The 22574-nt window shown below is 40.7% G+C and overlaps 1 protein-coding gene across 5 annotated transcripts in view; it reads right to left on the reverse strand.

Annotated features, from left to right (window-relative positions):
• DSCAM (DS cell adhesion molecule) overlaps window positions 1-18186 on the reverse strand; it is a 491184-nt gene extending 472998 nt beyond the window's left edge. For 2 of the 5 annotated variants that reach the window (XM_065068412.1, XM_065068414.1), the window contains exon 1: window positions 5589-10782. In XM_065068412.1, the coding sequence (XP_064924484.1) occupies window positions 5589-5591 (3 nt within the window). In that variant the 5' untranslated portion in view covers window positions 5592-10782. Of the gene's footprint in view, window positions 1-5588; window positions 10783-10809; window positions 10905-17566 lie in introns of those variants that run through there. The other 3 variants (XM_065068401.1, XM_065068387.1, XM_065068394.1) reach the window with 3 other exon arrangements.
• Between the last annotated feature and the right edge of the window lie 4388 nt (window positions 18187-22574).

The raw sequence follows: 22574 nt of genomic DNA on the forward strand, positions 1-22574 counted from the left end.
TGTATCCTAGTTTCACTTTTTCTGATGAGTAATCCAATGCCCTGATGGGGAAAAAAATAGCAATAGCGAGAAAAATCCACAGTGCTAAAAAATACCTCAGTAATATGTGGCTTGTTCTTAAGAAGTTTCTCTTCATTGCTCTAAAATATTGTGCTGTGAAAGGGTCTTATGAAATACCTCTCATTTTTTTTTACTTAGAAATCACCAGTTGTTTGAGGAGATGCTTTTAAGACACAGGGAAGTGAAGACTGAGAAGACAGGGTTTCTTTCAATAACACCTTAATGTGAAATCTTCATTTCATTGATTTCATAACAGGTTAAAGAGAAAGGAAATGCTGATAAAAAGGATTATGAAATGTGTCAAAATATATTGTGAAACAAATAATTTAACTGCATACACCTACACATTCACCATGAAATAATTAAGTATGCTGACCTACAGACCTGTATGGCTTAAATGGATTTTTTTTAGTACTTTTAGAGTTTCAATGACTCAAAAGAAATAACTTTTTTTTTTTCTTAATCAAATAATTGTACCTTAGAACAATTAAGTTGAATATCATCTTTTCTGCCTTCACCAGTTTCTAAAAGTGAAAGCTGGAATTAGTGTCCTTCCCACTGGAAATGTGGAAGTCCTAGACTGAGACACTGATAAATGCCATGCTCCAATCAAAAATCAAAGTCTTAATGACCAATATGTTCAAATAGGCCTTGATTCTATGCACAACTTGTTATTGAGAGTAAACTTTAAGGGGAAAGGAGAGAATTTCATCTATTTTGCTCCTCAATCTACTACCCCAACCTACTCTCCCACTCCCATCCCCCCAGAAAAAGAAACAAAGATGTTTGATATTATTGCTTTTTGCCTTTTTCCTGTCACTTCAATGCTTATTAAAAGGTAAAGGAGATTATTTCCCCACTCCAAACAACCACAACACCTGAGAAAGCAGCATATTTGTTAAAATATTAAACCAGGCAAAGATACAAAAAGTTGAGGTCCAGCCTGAGCCCAGCTGCTCCTGTAACCAGAGCCTTGAACAGCTCCTGAGCTGAAGGCAATTTCTGCATGAGCTATTCAAAGCCCACAAGACTCTCCCAAATAATTCAGTTTATTGGTATATTGAATGAAAAGAATTTACTCAAGAGCAAACAAAACAAAAACCAACTTCCGAACTTTTCCAGATGCAGCACCGCTAAAGAGATGCCACTGCAATCACAGCCCAGAGCTGCAACATGCTTAACAGCTTTTATGGGTTTGTTTTTACCACCTGTGTAAATCAACTTCACTTTAAACCGTGACTGAAAATGCCTCCAGTTGTCACTCCCGTCTGCCACTCAGTGCCGTGGAAAGAAGATGCAGCGCCCACCAGTTGAGAAGTTTAGCAGCCATTGATACAGAAACGCAGACAAAACACCTCCTTCGGGCGCTGTCGGCTCCCACAGCACTGGGGATCGCTGCCGGACACATGTGGTTTGCTGCCCACTAGTGTCGCGTGGCCCGGCTCTGCAGAGGCAGCACCATGCTGCCCACCCACAGCCAGAACGCCACAGCCCACCAGCCCCAAAGCCTGGGGTCAGTGCACCCTGAGCTGAGATGAAATGCTTCTTTTGAAATGAAAATGGAGGTTTTCAGAGCACTCTGGCTGCCTAGCTGCTATAATTTTTTTTTCCTCTATTTGGCATTTGATGATTAATTACATCATAGCTTGAGTAAGAGCAGACTAAAAACACCATCAGCTGCATGGTGACATTCACAAACATATAGCAAGCTAAATGCTTTCTGCTTGTGCATTAAACTTTCTAAGGTGAGGATTTGGTTACACAATCCCAAATAAGCCATGCACGTATTACAATTTGTTTCTACAAAGGCATATGTTTGCTCTTTTCCTCAAATGTTTCTTCTCCAACACTGAGAGTCACCATTTTCTTTGAAGAGTATCATAAATACCACTGTCACTTTCACTGCTCATTCTCCGGACTAACCCTTGCTCTCAGTTCAGTGTGATCCTTCTGAGTCTTCTAACGTGCTGCTAAAGCCCATATAGAGAGATATAGGGCAGGGAAAGGATTTAAACAGGAAATCATTTTAATGGAAATTTCTTTTTAGTGACATCTGTACTGTATTGGGTGCTTCCTGATGCTCCATTGATTTCAGCAGAACATCTATGGACAACAGGCATATAAGAAATGCAGCCAGAGAGAAGCCTACAAATGAGTTCAGCATAAACACACCAGAGACTGAATGATACCAAAAGACAATCAGTCCTGAAAACAGGATCCTAATTCTGAACTAACTTTATCACAGTTATTACAATAAACAGCCAGGATTTTGAAGGAGGCCATTCTCTCCTCACAGCATCCTCTACCTTCTCCCTCCTCTTTTCCCTGTAATTAGTGAAGTGCTCCCTTACTAATAATGGCCAGCCTACAGTAGACTTCTGCTGTTAATGTCACATGCATACTCCTGGAATATTTGGGTATAGTAACATGGAAGGTAGTGCAGATATAGTAACCCTGAAGGTAACTCAAAAGTATTGCTCAGGATTCTCACTGCATGACTCAGGCTTTGAAAGCAGTGAATTTAGCTGCATAGCTCCCAGTGATGTCTGTATCATCCCACACACTTACTAAGGCTGCAATGGGTTTATGGTTAATATTTACCTGTATTTTTAAGAAACTCACAGCAATGAGAGTTTAAAGCATTTACAAAATGTGAACTTAGACCAGGTGTTTAGGAAGGTTTTGCTTCAGGCTTCAGAAATACTAATTGGATATAACAACATGTCAGTATTTTATTGTCCCCAAAAGGAAGCTATTTGACAAACAAAGCGTACCAAATGACACTGTTCATATCTAATTTGACAAAATGTATTTGTGCTGAGTGACTGTATGGAAGCACGGGGAGGGCAACATTGCTATTGTTGTTCAGGAGATTTCCACTATGTTTGATAGAAATTTTGCCCAAGATGACAACTACAGGGTTAAATCCATAAAGTGTGAGTTTATTTTTTATTTCTGGGGAGAAAAAAGAAAAAAAAAACCAAAGTATATATCTTAAAATTAAAATGAGATGTAACATATAATTGAAAAACACTTATACATGTGCTTGTGTTTTACCTAAATGTAGTTAAATGTAGTATTGTTCCATAAAGGGTTCAAAAAAAGAAATGGCAGAAGCCAAGCAACCATCAATAGCCAGCCCTCCTTGCCCCAGATATAGTCATAAAATAATACTGCCTCTCACACAATGGAGTTCAGATGTAGTTATACATAGAATAATGAAAATAAATGTGTACATGACATATCACTTTATACATGCAGTCATTGCCTTCAAAGAGATACATATCTGATACGACACTGCATTAAAATCTGAAGTCCTTTAAAAATACTGTCCTCTGACTTGATTTTGATGGGAGAGTCCAAATAATTGTTATTAATAAATAAAACCAAGTTGTTCAACCTTAACAAGAAGGTAGATTGTGTTTTCAAAAATTTATTTTAAAAAGATCCTAAACACATATACGTTTTGACAAAAGTATGATGTTGAAACCAAACATACTTCTTAACTTGCTTAGAGTCATTGAACCATCCATTACCTATTTCTACAATACTTTCATCTTAAAATATTATCACACAAAAACAGTTAGTAATCTAGATTCACAAACATTGTTGTGAGGCAGTACAGAATCTATGCAGATGCTTCTATCATTTACACATTATACTATCAAATTAGAAGAGTCTTTGGGATACAAATTTATGTTTGACTGTGATCCAAAAACACATGGATACTGAAAGTGAAATTGCTAGTTACTTCATAGATCAAGGAGGAAATTAAAGTGATTTTCATAGTATTTCAACCTCATTAAGCAAAAATTACTCTGTTTTTCAAAAACCACTGGAAGGGGGTCTAACTAGCTTAAAGCATAAAATTTATAACATCAGTAGAGTAGACCAAAATACATGCTGCTTCTTTTTTACAATATGTAAGATTTCAGACAGAAACAAAGTTCTTTGCTATACAAATCTAGATTTAAATGAATAGCACTGGTAAGAGCATGTACTTTCAGGCTGATTCAGTCTGTCTTATTAACAGCAAATCCCTCCCAGCAACGTATCTAGCTGAAGACGATGGAGAGAAAGGCACAGTGCTGCCAGTAAAAATAAATAAATAATTAGATAAATAAAGAAATAAATAAATAGATAATTTCTTAATGTTAGAACTTGTTGTAGTTGTCTTACTGCTAGAAGAAATGCAAAATTTCAAAGTATACAATTTGGATTTTTCAATCATTTTGCATTCTGTGGCACTCAGAAGATGAAAACGTTTTAAGATAGCCCTAAATACACACTTAAGATTCACCTCCTAATCTATGATCTATCCTTCTATTCGCACTGGACTGGCCATGCCTGTCAATGTATTTTCTCGTCCAGCATATGCTTAAGTAGATGTGAAGGCACCCTCATCCAGCATTCATTCCTCACCCTTTGCTAGAGGTTCAATTATTTGTATCTTCCAGGAAAATCTTACACTTTGCCCTGTGCTTCTCTCACATTCATTCAATACAAGAAATATTTTCCTATTCTACCTGCTTTACCTATTTTGAGAATTGTGTGTTTAATCTTTCTGATTTAACTACCAGGACGCGATGCATTACAGGCAATGCTACATTCTCAAATCCGAGGAAAAAGGAGCCAATGTAATAGAATTGCTAGAATCGCAGATTACAGCATAATTTTTTTCCTGTCCTTAAAACTGCAATGCTAATAGGCATTTGAATAAAAGTTATGCAATTTAAACATATTTTCACATATGACATGGTTTTCAACAAAATATATCTCAATGTTCCAAAATACCCCCATGTACTACTAAAAAAAAATAAACTACAATGAACGTTAGACAGTCAAAGAGTTTGCAGAATAGAGAGAAAAATGAGAACAGGTTTACCCTTATTCTACTTTCACTCTCATTTCCCCTTCCTAACTTTATAATTGACTAAAAGTCTTCAAAATTTTCAGATGATGTAATGCTTATGCATGCATATTTTTACATAAATGAGTGACCAAAAAAAAAAAAATACAGAGCAGGAATATCTTTAGTGAAACGATGAAAGAGAAATAATTTTAAAATACTACTTCTTAAATACATCAAAAAAATAATTACTAGATGAAAGCACAGGGCGATTAAAAAAATACCCAAAAGGTAAAAGGAAGCAATATCTCAATGCAAACACTTAGGGTGAAAGCCCTTCAAATTATCCCCGTGTGCTCCGACGGATTTATACGGCACTTAACAAAATTCTGTACTTTTCCAGCTAAGAAGGAAAGGAAAAGCACCTCTATCCCTGCCTCTGCAAGCACCGTCTTATTCCGAATGAGGCAGACATACAGTAACGCGGCTAGGCTACTGGCTGTCACTTTGCTAGGTAAGCGAGTTTAAATGATTGCAGAGCAACCTTTGCCGTTCTCCTCACGGCTGCGAACAGCCGGCGCGACGCTCCCAACACAAAAGGCACAACCGCGACCCGCTCCCCGTCCTTCCCGAGGGGAGAAAGGGCCGGAGCCCCCAGGCGGGGGCCGGCAGCGCTCACCATGCGAGATGCTGTGGAGCAAGGCGACGGCCAACATCCACATGCCCCCGCCGCTCCCCCGCTCCCCGCTCCGGGCTCGCCCTCGCCCGCCGCGCCCACGGCCGGGCCGGAGCTGCCAGGCAGAGCGCAGCGGGTCCGGCCGCCGCCTCCCTTGGCTGCTGGTGGCTGCTCGGAGCCTGCGGGGCCGCTCGTCCGCCCAGCGAGCGAGCGCTCAGCCCCGCCTGCAGCCCCGCGGCTCCGCCGACACTCGCCGCCCGGCTCTCGGGCGGGGGAAGAGGCAGCCGGCGGCGGGGGCGGGGGGCGGCTGCGCGGCGCCCAGGTGTGTCCTTGGCTCGGGGAGGCGCCCGCAGGTTGGTGGCGCAGGCAGGGCCACAGGTGACCAAATCCTCCGGCGCAAGCACACGAGCATCCCCGGCAGCGGCCAGCCCCGAGCCGCGGCGAGCCGGCTCCTCACACACCTCCCGTCGGCCCGGCGGCAGGCAGGCAGGCGGGCGGGCACATCTTCCCTCTCCTGCAGCTCTAATCACATTGATCCCGCCGCTAACCTCCCCTGCCTCCCAGCACAGCGGAGAGGAGCCTTAACCCCAGCCCTCTGCAGTCTTAAAGCGCCACAAAGTCTCCACAGTGGAAAAAACCAAGACCAATAGAAGAAGGCAGCAGAATATCCAGCCTCTCAATAGTTGGCTGAACTGCGTCCGTTTGGCATCAGCTGAGTTGTATATGACTAATGTGTTGACAAGTCGTGTGCGGGGACTGGAGGAGAGGGCCTTTCTGGAAGGTCATAGCTCAGACAGGCAAGCGCATCAAATAATTGACTAGGAAACTGAAGGAACAAGACAAAAAAAAAAAAAAACATATATATATATATATATAATATATATATATACATATCCCGATGATTACACAGCTCCAGATACTGTTTGGCCTTTCATGTGTTTCTTTTTCTGTGGTAATTTTTTCTTCCCCCTGTAGCGAAAGAGTAAATTACATACTCTCTAACTAAAAGCAATTTCTGTATCTATTCTTTCTTCACATCTATGATGTGAAGGTTGGTCTAAAAAGGAAAAGAAAAAAAGAAAAGTAAAAAGGAAAAATATTAAATGAAGACAGCTAAAAAAAATCAATATTGTGAAATACATAACAGCATTAGGGAGACTCTGAATTTAAACTGGAAGATGAAAAGCAAACACAACAAAGCAATAAGGAATCTCAGCCTGCAGAATCCCCAGTGTATTACCAGACAGGATCATTTCATATTGGGGGTCTTCACACAATACTTTTTTTTTTTTTTAATTGCTTTATAGCACCAGACATTGCTATGCTGCAAACAGTTAGTCTTCTGTACTGTAGTGAAACCCAAGAAAGGATGTCCCCCAAAAAGACATTGGATTGAACATGTGCAGAAAGCTCAGCAAAACAGCTGGACAGGGAAGAATATCTGCCTGAAGATGTTCCTAAAGCCATACGAAATGGACCAAAATACATTCCCAAAGCATTGTATAAGGCACTTTGTTCTAATTCTGTGAAAACCTAAGTCACAGCTGAAGCACAGTGAAAAACCGTAATGCAATTGCTCAGTTCCCTGCAACCCATCTTGGCTGAGGTATCAGCCAGAAGAGACTGAAGCCCTGAAGTGAAAGTAAGAGAGATGAGACCAGTATTGAGCAGGGACTAGCTGCTCACGGTTGCCCTTAAGAATACCATGTGAGTAATTGGGGAAGTTGTTCGGTGGAAAATAGCATCTGATGTCATTAAAGAAAAATTGAAGAGAGAAGTACAAATGTCTTGAGGGAGGGGAAGGAAAAGAAAAAAAAAAAAAAAAGAAGGAAATGAAGGAAATTTGCTTGTATTGGGACTGAAGTTCTGAAATTCTGTTAAAAATGACAATACTCTAATCTCTTTGTTTAGAAGAGAGACAGCGACTAATAGAAATGTGTAAGTATTCATTTGAGACCGTTTTGGAGAAGTTCATGACAGATTTCTTTAGGCAGCTCTTTCAGAATTGCTTTATTTCCCATTTTGAAGCCTAAAATATGTTTGGGGCTTAAGAGATACAATGCTATACCATATAGAATAAAGATGCCATCTTCTTATACCTTTAACCTTCTTTACTCAACTATATAACTCTAGCAGCCCTTGACAGATTTCAGTTTCATTTAAAGGATTCTCAAGCAAGTTTCTGTTCATTTTAATTTATTTAAAACAATAGCAGCAACTTCAGATGAAAAGGATAAGTCTTTAATCTGTTCTTCTGCGGCACTGAAAGTCAAGGGACCAACTTTCAGTGGGTATATAACCTTTTTTACATCAGCCAGCTGACTAGGCAGTGTAATCATAGTCCTGAGCTAGGTTTAAGGAAGGGACACAATTTTGCATGAAAGCAGGGTTCACTGGTTCTGCGCTCAGGGAACTACTTGACTGAAACCTAAATTAAACAATCTGTCAAAGTGAAGAAACAAAACTATATGATAACTTCAACAGAGAGTACATTAAATCAGTCAGAATGCTACTTTTCAAATCTGAAAAATCAAGTATGACCAGGCTTCAACTACAACCAAAGCTAGTTAAGGTCATCAACCAAGGAGAATCCCCTTTAATGTTTTTTGTTTTGTTTTATTTTGTTTTTTGGTTTATTAAAATAGAATGTTTTAGATTAAGTGGACAGAAATTATTTAATTCTTCCTAGAAAATCCAATCATTTTGCAGCAAGACACTGGAGTTAGAATTTCCAGATAATTATGTCTTCTCTGGAAAAAAAATATCCTGTGCAGCTATTACTATAGCTGTGATTAAGGGTCAGAAATCTTAAGATGGGCTTAAAATAAGTTCTTAAACTGAGTTTAGATCCTGTACTGGTTGACTGTATCAGGTTGATTATCCTTACTCTTAGCCTTCCGCAGCTACCACACAGACTCTATGAGGAAGATCTCTTGAAGTTAACAGAGATATGGCAACAGTATGCACTAGCTCAACACTTCACATTTCACTGGAGAAAGCACAAGCAGAAGAGTTCTCTGTTAGGACTTCACTGAAACCCCAATGCATTTGAGCCATCTGATTCCAATGGAGCATCCAGAACATCATAATTTCTGACAGTTCTGGCTACTCACATTCAAGCTGTCCCCTGAGCCACCTGCATGATGTACAGAAATACCAGTAGCATGCTCAGTCTGACAACAACCCTACCAGCCACTGGCTTTCAGTTGAGCACACACACACAGGGGTTAAATGGCAAGGTCTGCTAAACAATTTTGCAATGTGCATACATCATATTCTCATATTAAGTGAGAGTACACACAAGAAAGGACCACAGCAGACCAATACACCAGGCAAAATGTGGATGCAAAGTGCCTTTGTGAAAATTAAGTAGGTTGCAATGATACAACTGGCTGAATATTTTACATTCCCATATTGGAAGATGATGTATCTGGTCTATAACCTCTGTAGGCAGTCTTGCAGCAAAATTCTTCTTTCAAAGAAGAAGATAAAATGGCCTGTCTACAATAAGGCTGCATTGATTTGGACCTTAAAAAAATAACAAAGGAACCTTCCAAGGAGAGACTAGGCTGGGAGCAGCAGAAGTAATTGGTTCTATTCAGATCATGGATGGTTTCATAGGCTTTGGGCTTTAGGGAACTCCATCTCATATTTGCCATTGAAACATTCAGCTATTCAAACAGAGCCCGTCATTGTCATTCAGGACGCAAAAATGTCATTTGCAATTTCAGCTTTGAAAATGGTTTAAAAAGTACCTGAGGGAAGAAAGAATGGGAGAGAAGCAGAGAGGAAGTGAAGAGAAAGCTTGGTGAGAGAGGAAGTTCTCAACAGTCAGAAAACTTTGGGGGAAAAAATATAATAAAAAATGAACATACGTGAAACCAGAATCCAGACTGATCAGTCCAGTTTCTGGAAGAGATGACACCTTGGCCCAGTCATCCCCCAGTTTCAAAGTCGTTCTGTGTCTCACCATTATTGACCTCTTTCCCTGACTGTAGTCTTCTTGACTACATTCTTTCAGTGTAGTTATTCGAAAGAAAAATAGCAGTTATTAGTTTGTAGATCAATTAAAGATAACTGCTAGGGACTGTCATCCAAGTGAACTAACTTCAGTTGTAAATTTAGTTATGATTTTCATTTTAATAAGATTTCACTATGTTTTCAGGTCTACTGAGAAGGGAGTTGTAGTCCCAGTTAGTGTAAAAGCAAAACCAAAGCAGAAACAGACCACTCTGAGATATCGACAGTAGAGAAACAAAGCCTGGGACACTTCAGTAAGCAATTCTTTTTTTCCCTCTTTTAATGAAAAAGTGCAAAGATGAGTCATGGAAAGGATTTCTGAATATTTGGCTGAAGTAAATATCAGTCCACAGTATTCCAATCTCAATCTTCTGAGTCAAATACTTTCAAACTTCTTTCTGATTCAAATCTATTTTAAAGCTGAAGATGAACAGTTTGAAAAACTCTTCAAATTTTCAGGTAAACTAAAGATTTGTCACTGTACCCATAGTAAAGGAAGACAAACACAGAGTGATAAAGAGACCGCAGTTAAGAAGGAAAAGGAGCAGAAATGGGAAAGCTTTTCAGTAGCTTCCATCAGTCTGGACACAGGAGAATCAAAAGCCTTGTGAGAACAGGTTTTCCTCACAAGACTTCATGCCTGATTTGATACTGGAAAGATCCAGATAAATGTTGAATGCTTGTCAAAACCGATCACTAAACCTTCTGATATTCACTAGCTACCCAGCTTAATGCTTATATCTATAAGCTAACAGTCAGACATTTTTATCAGAGCAAGCTGCAAAAATTAAATATTTTCTATAAGACACTTATGAATTAAAGGCAATTTCTAGCTCTATAAGTACCATCGTGAAGATATGAATTGAAATGCTCAGTTTATTACCATGAAGCTAGGAATACTCAAGATGTACAAACAAAATCTAAACATCTGCATGCAATTACTTGTAAAAACATCTATACTACTGATACCTACCTAGTCCACCCCCAAAATACAAAATAATAAGTACAGTTTGCTTCCTATATTTCAACTGAAGCCATTGACTACTCCAAGCTGATAATGTGCAAGAACATTGTTATCTGGCACAAAATGTGCTCTCTCGCATGACCTGTCCTTACAGCATACACACAATTAAACATTCAGTCTTGGTTTGCTCATGAACTAAAGCAGCAGCTTTCAAAACAGTGTAGATGGCTTAATACACACCAAGCTTGAAAGCACAAAATGGAGATATACTTGTTTTCCCCCTGTCTGAAGTTACTCTTTTCTTCTGCAGCTCCTTCCTGGGGTTTCAGTAACACCTGGAAGAGAGGAAGGAGCAAATTTACTCCATCAGGTAGTTCTGTGAGCACAGAATCAGTGGAAAAAAGAATTTTCCTTGAGTATTTGGTCAGAAGACTGAAGACCTAGGTGAATTCCCAGATGCCTATTACTTTTTTCAGTGCTTTTAAGAACTTGGAGTGGGATTAGTCTCTCCTCTGCCCAGGTAAATGTTTATACACTTGTACACATGCAAACGCAATGACAACTATATTCTACTTACACCCACCTAATATATTGATTGAAACTGTCCAGCCGGTTCAAAAGTTATTAGAGAGAAGGAGGAGAGGAGCTGACAAAGACATTTCTTAGAAAACCATGCTAGAATAAGGCATGGAAAAATCCAGTCTGTGGGAAGGGTTTTAAAACCCTGTGTATGATTCATGTTTTCTTGAGAGAATACCAGATTTTTCTATTTAAAACAACATCATAAAAACACAGGGCAGTGATTTTTACTTTTTTCGTGTGCGTGCTTTAGGCTTCTTTTTTGCATTGCACCTTGCAAACAAAGAGAAAAGGTGAGATTTGTGGCTGTTTAAAGAATTGACTAAAGTCAACTAAAGGAAAAAAAAATATGCCCTTTCAGAGGAGAGAAGCCAGGATAAATATTTTTTTAAATTTTTTACATTTTCACACAGACACGTTTGTTCCTACCACAAAAAAAGACTGCAATGGGGGGCATGTAAAATAGTTAAAGACGAAGAGTAGTAACACAGCACACAACATAGTAGACAACTGTCTTGGGTGAAAACCTGGGCTTGCAGAAAGGTAGAAAAGCTTCTTTTGGTAATAATTGGTTCCCATAAGAGAAAGTAGCATAACATGGCATACAAGCATTATGACACTGAAGATATCCATTTAAAAGTCTCCAGATAAAGATGAACTAAACCCCCTTGTGTGTTTGATGTATATATAAAGACAAGACATTAAAGACCACAAAATTAAATAATTTTAATGCCAAGATATGATGGAATGAATTACATATATTGAAATCATAGGCATAGCTATGCCACCCAGTGCATATCATAATGTTGTAGCATGAAAAGGCTGAGACAAGAGTACCATTTCATTTCTAATTCTGATTTTCTATTATTTGGATCTTTTAACAAGAGATCTAGGAGTACTCTGGGTTTGGATAGGGGCATGTATACATACATAGAACTGCTTCTTATTAAAAGAAATGATGGGAAAAAAGGAAATTTGAAGGAATGTTGCAGCTTCAACAAGATTTTTTTTTTTCAAATGAATTATGGTTTCAAAGCTCTACAGACCTCTCTTTAATAATTGCTACATTGCAATCCATTAAGTACCATAATTATGTGGGAAGAAGGTTATCCTTGGTCCTGAGCCAAATTCTGCTCTCTATTCCCTGCCCAGGATGCCAGTGGCTTACAAAGAATAGCAACCATATAAACAAAAGAGGAATTGAACTATTGGGACCAATACTTCCCTGACCAGAGTCAATACTCAGAAGGCACCAGGAAGAGCAGAGCTCACCAGTGTCCTCTGCATTCTCTTCCTCACGTGGCTCCCACCCGCTTCCAAGAACAGAGGAAGAGCCAATATCTCTGCTTGCAGGTTTCTGGGAGCACACGTGAGCATGGCTTTTCCCAAGCCTGGTGCCAAGGAGGGGGCCAGAGGGAACAGCAGAACCGCAGAGCAGTGGTGGAGCAAGGAGGCAGGGTTGCCAAGCAACAGCTTACCACAGGCAGGGGTGTTAAAATGAAGAAAGGAAACAGATATAAATTGCATTTGCTCTTGTGGGGCAACAGTAGCCCTTCCATCTGCTTTTCTTCCTGCTTCCATTGAGTTATGGGAGTGGATTTTGTGAGAGGGTTCAGCCACAAGTGTTTCTTGCATCATCAGCTCCAGTCAGCTTCTCAAGGAGGTTGCAACAGGGACAACCGTAAGGAGTACTTTCTTTGCCAAGGTGTTGTCATGGATAATACAGCAAGAACAGCAGCAGGCTGTCATAGGTTCTCCAAACAGTCTGCCCCAAGGATCAGGAATACAAGGTAAAGCCAGACCTTCCCTAGTCACACATCTGCATCAGGGATGTTCCTTCTGGTACACCTTCATTTACCTTAGAGAGAAACATGCACAATCTACAGGAGATTTTTTTTTCCTTCATACCATATAGGCTTTCTATGTGACAAGTGGAGGCTCTGTATTATTTCTGCATAAAATTCTTGTTTCTGTTCTGTGAGGCCATAAACATTTGATGGCTTTAGAGGAGGAGACCTCTACAAACACTTTAGGCAAGAGGTATTCTGGCAAAGAGGGATCAATTAGGGGGGGAAAGGAATATACAAAAATAAAAACTCCTGACAGCTCCTGGTCCAGACCACATACACTGGAGAGGATTTCATGGAGACTGTCCTCAGGGATATCAAGCTTCTCTCTACAAGGGCAATCTACAAGTCTACTAAGGCAGTTCCTCATGGCCATGCACCACACTACAGTTGCCACCAAATCTGGCAACTGGTCCCAGTTACAAGGTCTTGCAGTGCTCTGCCTCTTCCCTGGTGCAACTGGAGGTTTTCACGTGTAATCACAAAAACTAACTGTGATTCCCCTCTTGTTTTAAGCCTTTTTTGCCTGTCCACACCTTATACACATTATCACAGATCACCAAGAAAGTGTGCTTACACATCACCGTACATTTTTTCTCCATAATTCATTTTCTACAACCTATCATCACTCACACTTGCAGATAAATTACAGAATAAATAAATTACAGATAAAACCAGAAAACTATGAAGGAAACTGCATTTGCATTTACTTTTGAGTACAGAACATAAATTTTACTAATGCAAATTGTTCACAGATAAGATGGATACACTCTTCATGCCTTTTAAGTCATTAAGTCACACAGAGAAACAAAAGAGTTTATAAAGCAGACACTTCCTCCTCTCTCAGCCAGGTATCTAGGCCCCCGTAACAGTCAAAACAGAGTAGTAAGCACATTTAAGAGAAAATTTCTCCCATCTTAAATTAGTTGTCCATAGTAGAAGAGAAATGGCACCCTGGAAGTCCCTGTTCCTCTCTCTCCATTTATTATGTGGAGAAGCTACAGTGACTCGCACCATGAACACTTTTAATTAAGAGAGATGAGCAATGTCCATAGCAGCCAACTGCTGCCACATATTTAAACAGGAGCAACCCCACAGGCAGGATGTGAAGGCAGCTAATGGACATCTTGTCCTTTGTGGAGGAAGTTCTTATATAAAAGCAGAAAAGTACTTGACTGTAAGTCTAGAAAACGAGTAGGAATTGATATACTGATTGGAGATGGAAAATGACTCCAGGTACTTCATGGGAAAAGTTTGGTAGGGAAGTACTATGAAGGACTTCAGCAGCAGAAGAGAGCAACATGGGATGGAGAAGTAATGGTATATTCTGTCCAGTAAAGGGTTTTGTAGTACATGAAAGGCTGAGTAAACACGAATGACAGCGGTACATGGGACTGGAATCAAAGGAGAAAAAAAACAAAGCAAACAAACAAGCAGTTGTTGTGCAATCACTAGCAACAACACATCTGGAGTACTGTGCACCAGTTCTGGGATCTTCAGTCCAAGAAAGAAACAGGCAAACTGGAGTGAGTCTAGTGAAGGAAGACAAAGATGATTAAGGGAGTGGAGAATCTGATCCATGAAACAAGTCTGAGGGAGCTAGGACTATTTAGCCTGGAGAAAAGAAGGCTCAGATGGATCTTAACAATGCATAAAAATACCTGATGGGATGGCGTAAGGAAGATGTAGCCTGACTCTTCTCAGTGGTATCCAGTGGACAAACAAAAGGCAGTACACGCAAACAAAAAATAAGATCCATTTAAACATAAGATTATATATATATATACGAATTATGCTTATTTTTATAGGAGGTTGGTCTAACACTGGCACTGGTTTCCCACAGAGTTTGTGGAGTCTCTATTTTGGAGGTATTCAAAACCTGACAGGACACAGTCCCAAGCAACCTGCTGTGGTAGTTAACTTTGCTTTGGGCGGTGAGGTTGGTCTAGATCTCCCAAGGTCAGCCTCATGGATTCTGCAGCAAAACCACTGACCTCAGTCTCCACAGAGAAACTGGTCTGAATCCTATACAGACTGGTGCTGTGGTACTACTTCTTTATTTTCCTTGGGGCTTTTTGGGGTTTGGGGTTTGATTGGTTGGTTTTTAAGTACAGCCACTTGTCAAAAGTGATCTGCTCATGACTAACACTTATTTTCAGATAACAATAGCCCACTTAAGAAGCCTACATTTACTACTAGTTACTACTGTTGGATTTTCTCTGAGTTTAAGTGCTTATAGAGTGACTGCTACTAAGTAAACACATGAATATCATCTTTGCAAGAGACAAAATGGGCAAGTAAAGAGAGCTTACCTGCCTTACCTGGAAAAGGCTGCAGTTCAATAGAGTGGGAAGCAGGTTGAAAATGCATTTTCTTCTCTGCTCTGGAATAGTTCTTCCAAAACTACAGACAAAAAAATCCCCACATGCTACCCCACGCCTCAAGATACAGAAGCAGCATGCAGGCCACGGTCATATGGAGGGGAGGACTTCGGTATTTGGCACATGACAGACCATGCCAATGTTTGCCTCCAGAGCAAATAGGGCTGCCGCTTTTGTACATCCTGTTTTATACACAATTATAATATCCTTGCCGATTCATCTCTTCCTTAAGCATACTGTTTCCTCTCTCCCCACCTTATATTCCTCTCATATGGAATTCCTTCTTGCTTCTGTCACTTCTGTCATATATATCTAGATCCTGTCTGCTTCTGCTATCTTTCTTTGAAATATATGACCAGAATACAATGGGCTTTAAGCATATTTTTAGCTGAACTTTAAGCTAGAAGTCTTAAAAAGATACACCTGTCTTGCATAACATTTCTTGTCCTTCTTACACAGTGATATTGAAAGAATGACTTCTTACTATTTTGGTCTTCCTGCTTTTGTCCAAGACATGGATATAAAAAACAAAGTTATACTTAATTGGTTACAAGTCAATAAGCAAATTGAGAAGATTTTCTACCAAAATAGGTTTATTTGAAAAAATAACTCAAAGAAAATGCTAGATGCTGGGGTAAGAAAATATTCCTCAGGGGCAACGTATGCATCAATACACCATACAATATGATATAAAACAAGTATTTGATTTCACTTGACTGAGTACTGTATTGTTATCCTGATCAGCTAGTTCTCATTTCTGTTACTGTTACAAAGAGATTTCAGGGCTGATTCACTGAATTATACTAACTTTCATATTTAGGTGCAAGGCTGATAAAGAAAGTTAAGTGCCATAATAATGACTTTTTGAAAAAGGCTGAATTCAGTATATTTGAATCATTCTACTGCATAAATTCAAAATTTCAATTATTTCTTGAATACCATACTCATATTACAATAACAAAACAATTGTCTGTGAATAAGGAAACCATAACCACCTGAATTTTTCTTACCTACGAAGTTTGGGTTTACTGTCAGTTTAGAAGTGAGGAAAATTATAGCATGTTAGCACTTATCATTAGATTGAATTTCTGGTTTTTATATAGTTTTAATTCACATGCCAGGATTTTCATCCGTCACTGTAAGGACCGGGGTTTTTTAAAGTTTTCATTTCTGTATTTAGATTTTATTCTGGATACACACAAAAAGAAGTCTGGTGATCTCACTTTAAGTCCTAACAGATAATTTTCATATAGCATGGGACACACAGATCTCTGCCTTCCAAGTTTTCAAAAGTGATCAGCAGCTGTTTCAGGTCATGACTGATGAGACTTGGCAAAGTTTTGTGGGAAAATGGCAAAATGCCTACATGTATACATCTAGCTGAAGTGCAATAGACTTTTAACATAAATAATACTCAGATTCCCCCAAACAAGCTTTGCAAGACTTTGGCGGGGGAAGGCGGGGGGGGGGGGGGGCGCCGGGGAACGGGGGCAGGGGAATGATATGTTAAGGGAGATCGCATTTGTCTTCAATAGCTAATATTAAGAGATGAAATCTCAAGAAGTCAGTACTTCCTAATCATGAAACAGACTTTTCCTCCATGCCTTGGAAGTCTGCCCCAGTCACTTCTTGTACCCAATACACTTTCACGATCACAATAAATATTTCTAAATTCAGTTTCTTGGAAGATATATTTATATAAGGATAAATAGAAAACTCTTAGATAGAACCCATCAGTAATAACACACACAGCTATGACATCCAACCTTTTAAACACATACAAGAGCATAAACTGAAGACCTTCCAAATACTATAGCCGTCAGGTTTCTTTCCTATGCCAGGTGACAAATAGAACATAGTTAGCTATTTCTTCCGTTTCGGGAGAACAAGTTCTTTTGCCAAATGGGGGAGGAGGGGCTGTCACGAAAGAGGAAGAGAACGCCCTCAATGCCTCTCCCCCCGCGAAGGTTGTTCTGATGTTTGTCGAAACACTGTTAACTTAACAGTGGGCTGTCACTTTGCTAGGTAAGCGAGTTTAAATGATTGCAGAGCAACCTTTGCCGTTCTCCTCACGGCTGCGAACAGCCGGCGCGACGCTCCCAACACAAAAGGCACAACCGCGACCCGCTCCCCGTCCTTCCCGAGGGGAGAAAGGGCCGGAGCCCCCAGGCGGGGGCCGGCAGCGCTCACCATGCGAGATGCTGTGGAGCAAGGCGACGGCCAACATCCACATGCCCCCACCGCTCCCCCGCTCCCCGCTCTGGGCTCGCCCTCGCCCGCCGCGCCCACGGCCGGGCCGGAGCTGCCAGGCAGAGCGCAGCGGGTCCGGCCGCCGCCTCCCTCAGCTGCTGGTGGCTGCTCGGAGCCTGCGGGGCCGCTCGTCCGCCCAGCGAGCGAGCGCTCAGCCCCGCCTGCAGCCCCGCGGCTCCGCCGACACTCGCCGCCCGGCTCTCGGGCGGGGGAAGAGGCAGCCGGCGGCGGGGGCGGGGGGCGGCTGCGCGGCGCCCAGGTGTGTCCTTGGCTCGGGGAGGCGCCCGCAGGTTGGTGGCGCAGGCAGGGCCACAGGTGACCAAATCCTCCGGCGCAAGCACACGAGCATCCCCGGCAGCGGCCAGCCCCGAGCCGCGGCGAGCCGGCTCCTCACACACCTCCCGTCGGCCCGGCGGCAGGCAGGCAGGCGGGCGGGCACATCTTCCCTCTCCTGCAGCTCTAATCACATTGATCCCGCCGCTAACCTCCCCTGCCTCCCAGCACAGCGGAGAGGAGCCTTAACCCCAGCCCTCTGCAGTCTTAAAGCGCCACAAAGTCTCCACAGTGGGAGAGAAAGCAAGACCAAAGAAAAAATAATTGCCACCTGTTTTACGGTAATGTGTAACGGTATTGTTAGTGACAACTGCATGTGCACAGCAAGTGCATACTTCATCAGATGAAAACATTCTAGGTGGCACTCTGGAGGGACCAGCAGGAAAAAGTATCAGATTAGATTATATGTAGAATGGTGTTTATTTTTTCTTAAGGATCTTTGATCAGTCATTTAAAATTGTGGTTTTAAAATAAATATCCTGACTGTTGACCTTTCTTACTTGCAATATCCTTGCTCAGTTTTCAATCTTTCTGCTACTGGAATAGCTTGATTTCCCACTTATACATGAGTCAATGAGAGTGTGTTAGAGCCCTCTAGAATGTAACATTTTCTTCTGACACGTGATAACGCTAGTTCAGCTTGCAATCTAGACCATAGATCCTAGTCCTGAATCCTGCAGACATTTAGCTCATTCTGCATGGGAAAAATAAAACATTTTGTCTTTAGGTGCTCACACTGCTGAGTGGCAGGTTAAGGTAAAAGGCTATTAAAACTGTTTTTTTCTAGAAGGGAATTGTAGTCACATTGGCAGCAAAGAAGAAACAGGCCTTTAAAGTGGAGTTAAAGGTAAAATGGAGATAGGTCTTGGAAACATCATGATATGCAGAAGAGGATGTATGAAAGAATATCTGAAGCAGTTATATATGTAGCTGAACAAGAGACTGTGATAAAGGCATAAAATTCAGCAAAAAAGCAACAGGGAAAAAAAAAAAAAAGGATGATGTAGTACCTGAGTAGTACCTGAAACAATGAATAAGACAAGATAGTAGACACAAAGTTCCTGAAGCTTTTAAAGTGTGGAATTAGCTATTGTTTTAAGCTTTAGACTGGCAAGGAAAAATAACTTCTGTGATACATTTTGCAAGAAAACATGCCAGTACATATATACTTGCATGGCCAGAGAGTAAGCTCTGGCAGTGATAGAAATATCTGCAGTGGAGAACAGGACACATCATGTAGTTATCAGAGGAAAAAAAAATGGCAGATCATGCTCATGCTGAGTAAAAAGAGGCAAGTTCTGGATATGTGAGGTGCTAAAGAGAGAGTTATCAAAAGCAAACTACAAAGTATGGCTCAGAGTAGCTGTAAGGATGGAAATGTTTTTGGCAGTGGCAAAGAAAGGGGAGGGAAATTAGAAACAACTAAAAAGATGGATGTGGTCTTGGTGGCAACATGATCAGCTTCTCAACAAGATATTTAGAGACACAGATAAAAGATTTATATGTAGTCTCTGCACATGTCACGGACATATCTGGCAGGACTTCGGTAGTAGGGGACTGTATGGTGCCCTGTTGTGGGAGGAGAACAGGGGTTGTCCATGCTGGTGACATCTGGGTCCAGCCAGCTCAGAAACAGACAGCACTGGCGCATTCTGTACCCATACTGCAGCCAGCCAGAGCAGCTTACAGTTTCAACTCTTCAGGCAGGTTTAAGGAAGGGTGGTAACAGCTGGGGCAGGACATGCAAAAAAGGAAATGCAGGATGCACAAGAGGAGACATAGGAGGAGATGTGCCTCTGAGGAGGCTGTGGTGAGTGGATAGGTCACACCAGAGCAGAAACACACCTGAGGGGACTGCAGCCCATGGAGGAATTCATGTCGGAGCAGAGAAAATGAGAAAGAAGGAAGGAGCCATGAAAGAAGGTGGTAAGAAACAAGGAGTGGCAAAAAACCTGCTACACACTGACCCCGGTCTCCTGTGCTGCCCATCACATTGCTGAAGGGACTGAGTGTAACTTGCAGTGAAACAACAGGAAGGGAGACTAAGAAGGAGGAAGAGAGGCATCTGGACTGAACTTGAGCCTTGGGAAGGTGAGGAAAGGTGTTTCCCTAAGTGTTTGTTTAATTTATTGTCTTCTTTGTTTCTCAATACCCAAATCAGTAATAAAAAGTTATTTTCTTTGGAAATAAATTAAATGGAATTCCATGAGTTGAGTCTTCTTCTGACAATATTAGTAGACAAGCAAGCAAGCATAATGCCTTATAATACCTCCTAAAGAACTCTTGGGAAAAGAAGAAGAAATGGAAAAGAAAAATCATCAGTTTTCAAATTAAGGCAAACTGCAAAAACATTGAATTAATTAGTTATAAGATTCTAAACATGAACTTGGTTCCCTCTTGCTTCAGACATAAATTAAATAAACAAAAATATCAACAAGCCTTCTATAGAACAATAACATTTTCTTTATTATAGGATGGATAGCAGGTATCTTGTATCCAGAAACATTTTCATATGGCAAATGGTATTTTACATATAGTTTCCTCAAAAAGATATCATGATCAGTTGTGAGACAAATATTCTCATCTTTATTTAAGATTACCAAAATGGCTTGTTAAATCAGCAAAGGAAAAAAAAAAACCCAACAACTGGCAAATAATTTCATTGTTGGTTCATATATTACAAACTTTTGCTTTCGATTTCCTAATTGTATAACTTGGAAGTTTTACTGCTTTCATGCAGACTAGTAGCGAATGTCTAGAAAGCATCTTAATGCTAAAACATGATCATTCTGCACAATTTTTTTTTTTTTTTCTTCTAACTTGGAGAGGATCCTTCCAAGTTCTCACTGTCTTCATGCCCATCAATTGGGAGAGACTTCACAGTGGTCCTTGCTGTTGCACAGTCTGACCCTGCAATAAGCATTCTAGAAAACCTCATGCTGATTAGAGAAACGTCTGCATATGTGGAATCCAGTGGCACAGGCTGTGCTTTGGGTATCCTCAGGGTGGATGGACAGTAGCCATACCTGTGTTATGAAGAGATGTGATCCAGACTCTTCCTCATGACTTACCTTAGCTCTTTCTATTGCCTCTTCAGTACTGTGTCTCAGCTCTTGACAACCTTTTGTGCATTTATCTTCCAGAGCACCCCTGTGAGTTTGAAGTATGTTGTTATTCTTATATCAAAGAAGAAGAAATGAAGCACAGGGAAGCCAAGGACTAATCCACTACAGGGACTCAGGTATTGAAATAGTCAGTATTGCAAAAGCCAAATTTTAAGTGGGTTCATACATATTGGAACTCTCAACCTTATGTAGTACCCAGTATCTTGGTACTACATATGGAAGAGTTAGGTACTGCAGAATGAGATCCAAGGAGAATAAGTGGAAAGGCATGTCAACCAATGAGAAACACCTAAAGGAGTGGCCCAGAGGTGTATAGTGGCTGAGTACTGACATCACGCAAGTCCTCTGTCAGGGGAAACTGAAGAGCGGATCATTGACTTCTGTATTTGTTCTATGCCCAACAGAGAGAGAGCTGGGTTCAAATTATTCTCTGACAGAAAAGGTTTACCCTAGTTGCCCTATCTTCTTTGTAGTAGTTTGTGGATGGGTTTCTGTTAGATGGAGATTTGTTATTGAACTAGCCAGGCCCAAAGGAATTTCAAGGCCACCTCAAAAAGCTGAAAACAGGACCTGCTGTGGGGGTGAGGCAGTTCTACAATAACAAGGCCTCAACATGATGTAAATCAACAGACCTATCAGCAGTGAGACCCCAGCGCATGGACAGCTCGTGAACATAGATGATATCCAATTGGTGAATGCAAGCTTGGAGCGTGGACGCCCAATCAGAGAATAGTTGCATATATAAGGAGACTTGTTTCTGTAATAAATGGCTTTGCATGATTCACATTGAATCAGAATGCTGAGTCCTTTATCACTCCAACAGTAGTTCACTTGCCTAGGAGACTTAGACCCTGCTCCTATTTTTCTCGAAAGTAGTACTTTTCCATACTTTCACATAGCAAGACCGAGGGCCACTTAAAAGATGTCATATAATGCCATAGTTACCTCAACTTCTCTGAGGTGGAGGCAAGAGGAAGGACACTTCCTCTGCTCCATTTCCTTCTGTTGGCAGAAATGCAGCAGACTAGCATGTGCTAGGGAGTAAGTCAGCGTTTTCATCTCTCCAGCAACCCTAAGACATAAGAATCTTTGTTCATGTTCTGAGGCAAGAAAAGCCAGGAGGTGACAGTCCTCTAGTCCTACAGTGATACTCCGCTGCTGATTTCTTTCTTTTTTTTTTACACAAAACCATGGAGCAAGTTATATAATAACCTGAAAATTTATAGAGACTCTTCCACTTCCTGTGATTTTCTAAACATAATTTTTCATTTCTAATTCATGAAAACCTTCTTGTAGGTTGTTCTCAAGTCCTTCTGTTGTCTGCCTAGCACTTCGTTTTTTCTGAAAGTATCCAAGTCATTACAAATGCAAGTACAACTATATATATCTCTCAAATACGATATATATTGTTATGGAGATAGCTCTAAGAGATAACATTATGAAGGATCTTATGAAAGATCTTATCTTCATGTGAAAGCTATTTTAATGCC

Source organism: Columba livia, chromosome 1 (assembly GCF_036013475.1).
Source record: "Columba livia isolate bColLiv1 breed racing homer chromosome 1, bColLiv1.pat.W.v2, whole genome shotgun sequence".
Lineage (NCBI taxonomy): Eukaryota > Metazoa > Chordata > Aves > Columbiformes > Columbidae > Columba > Columba livia.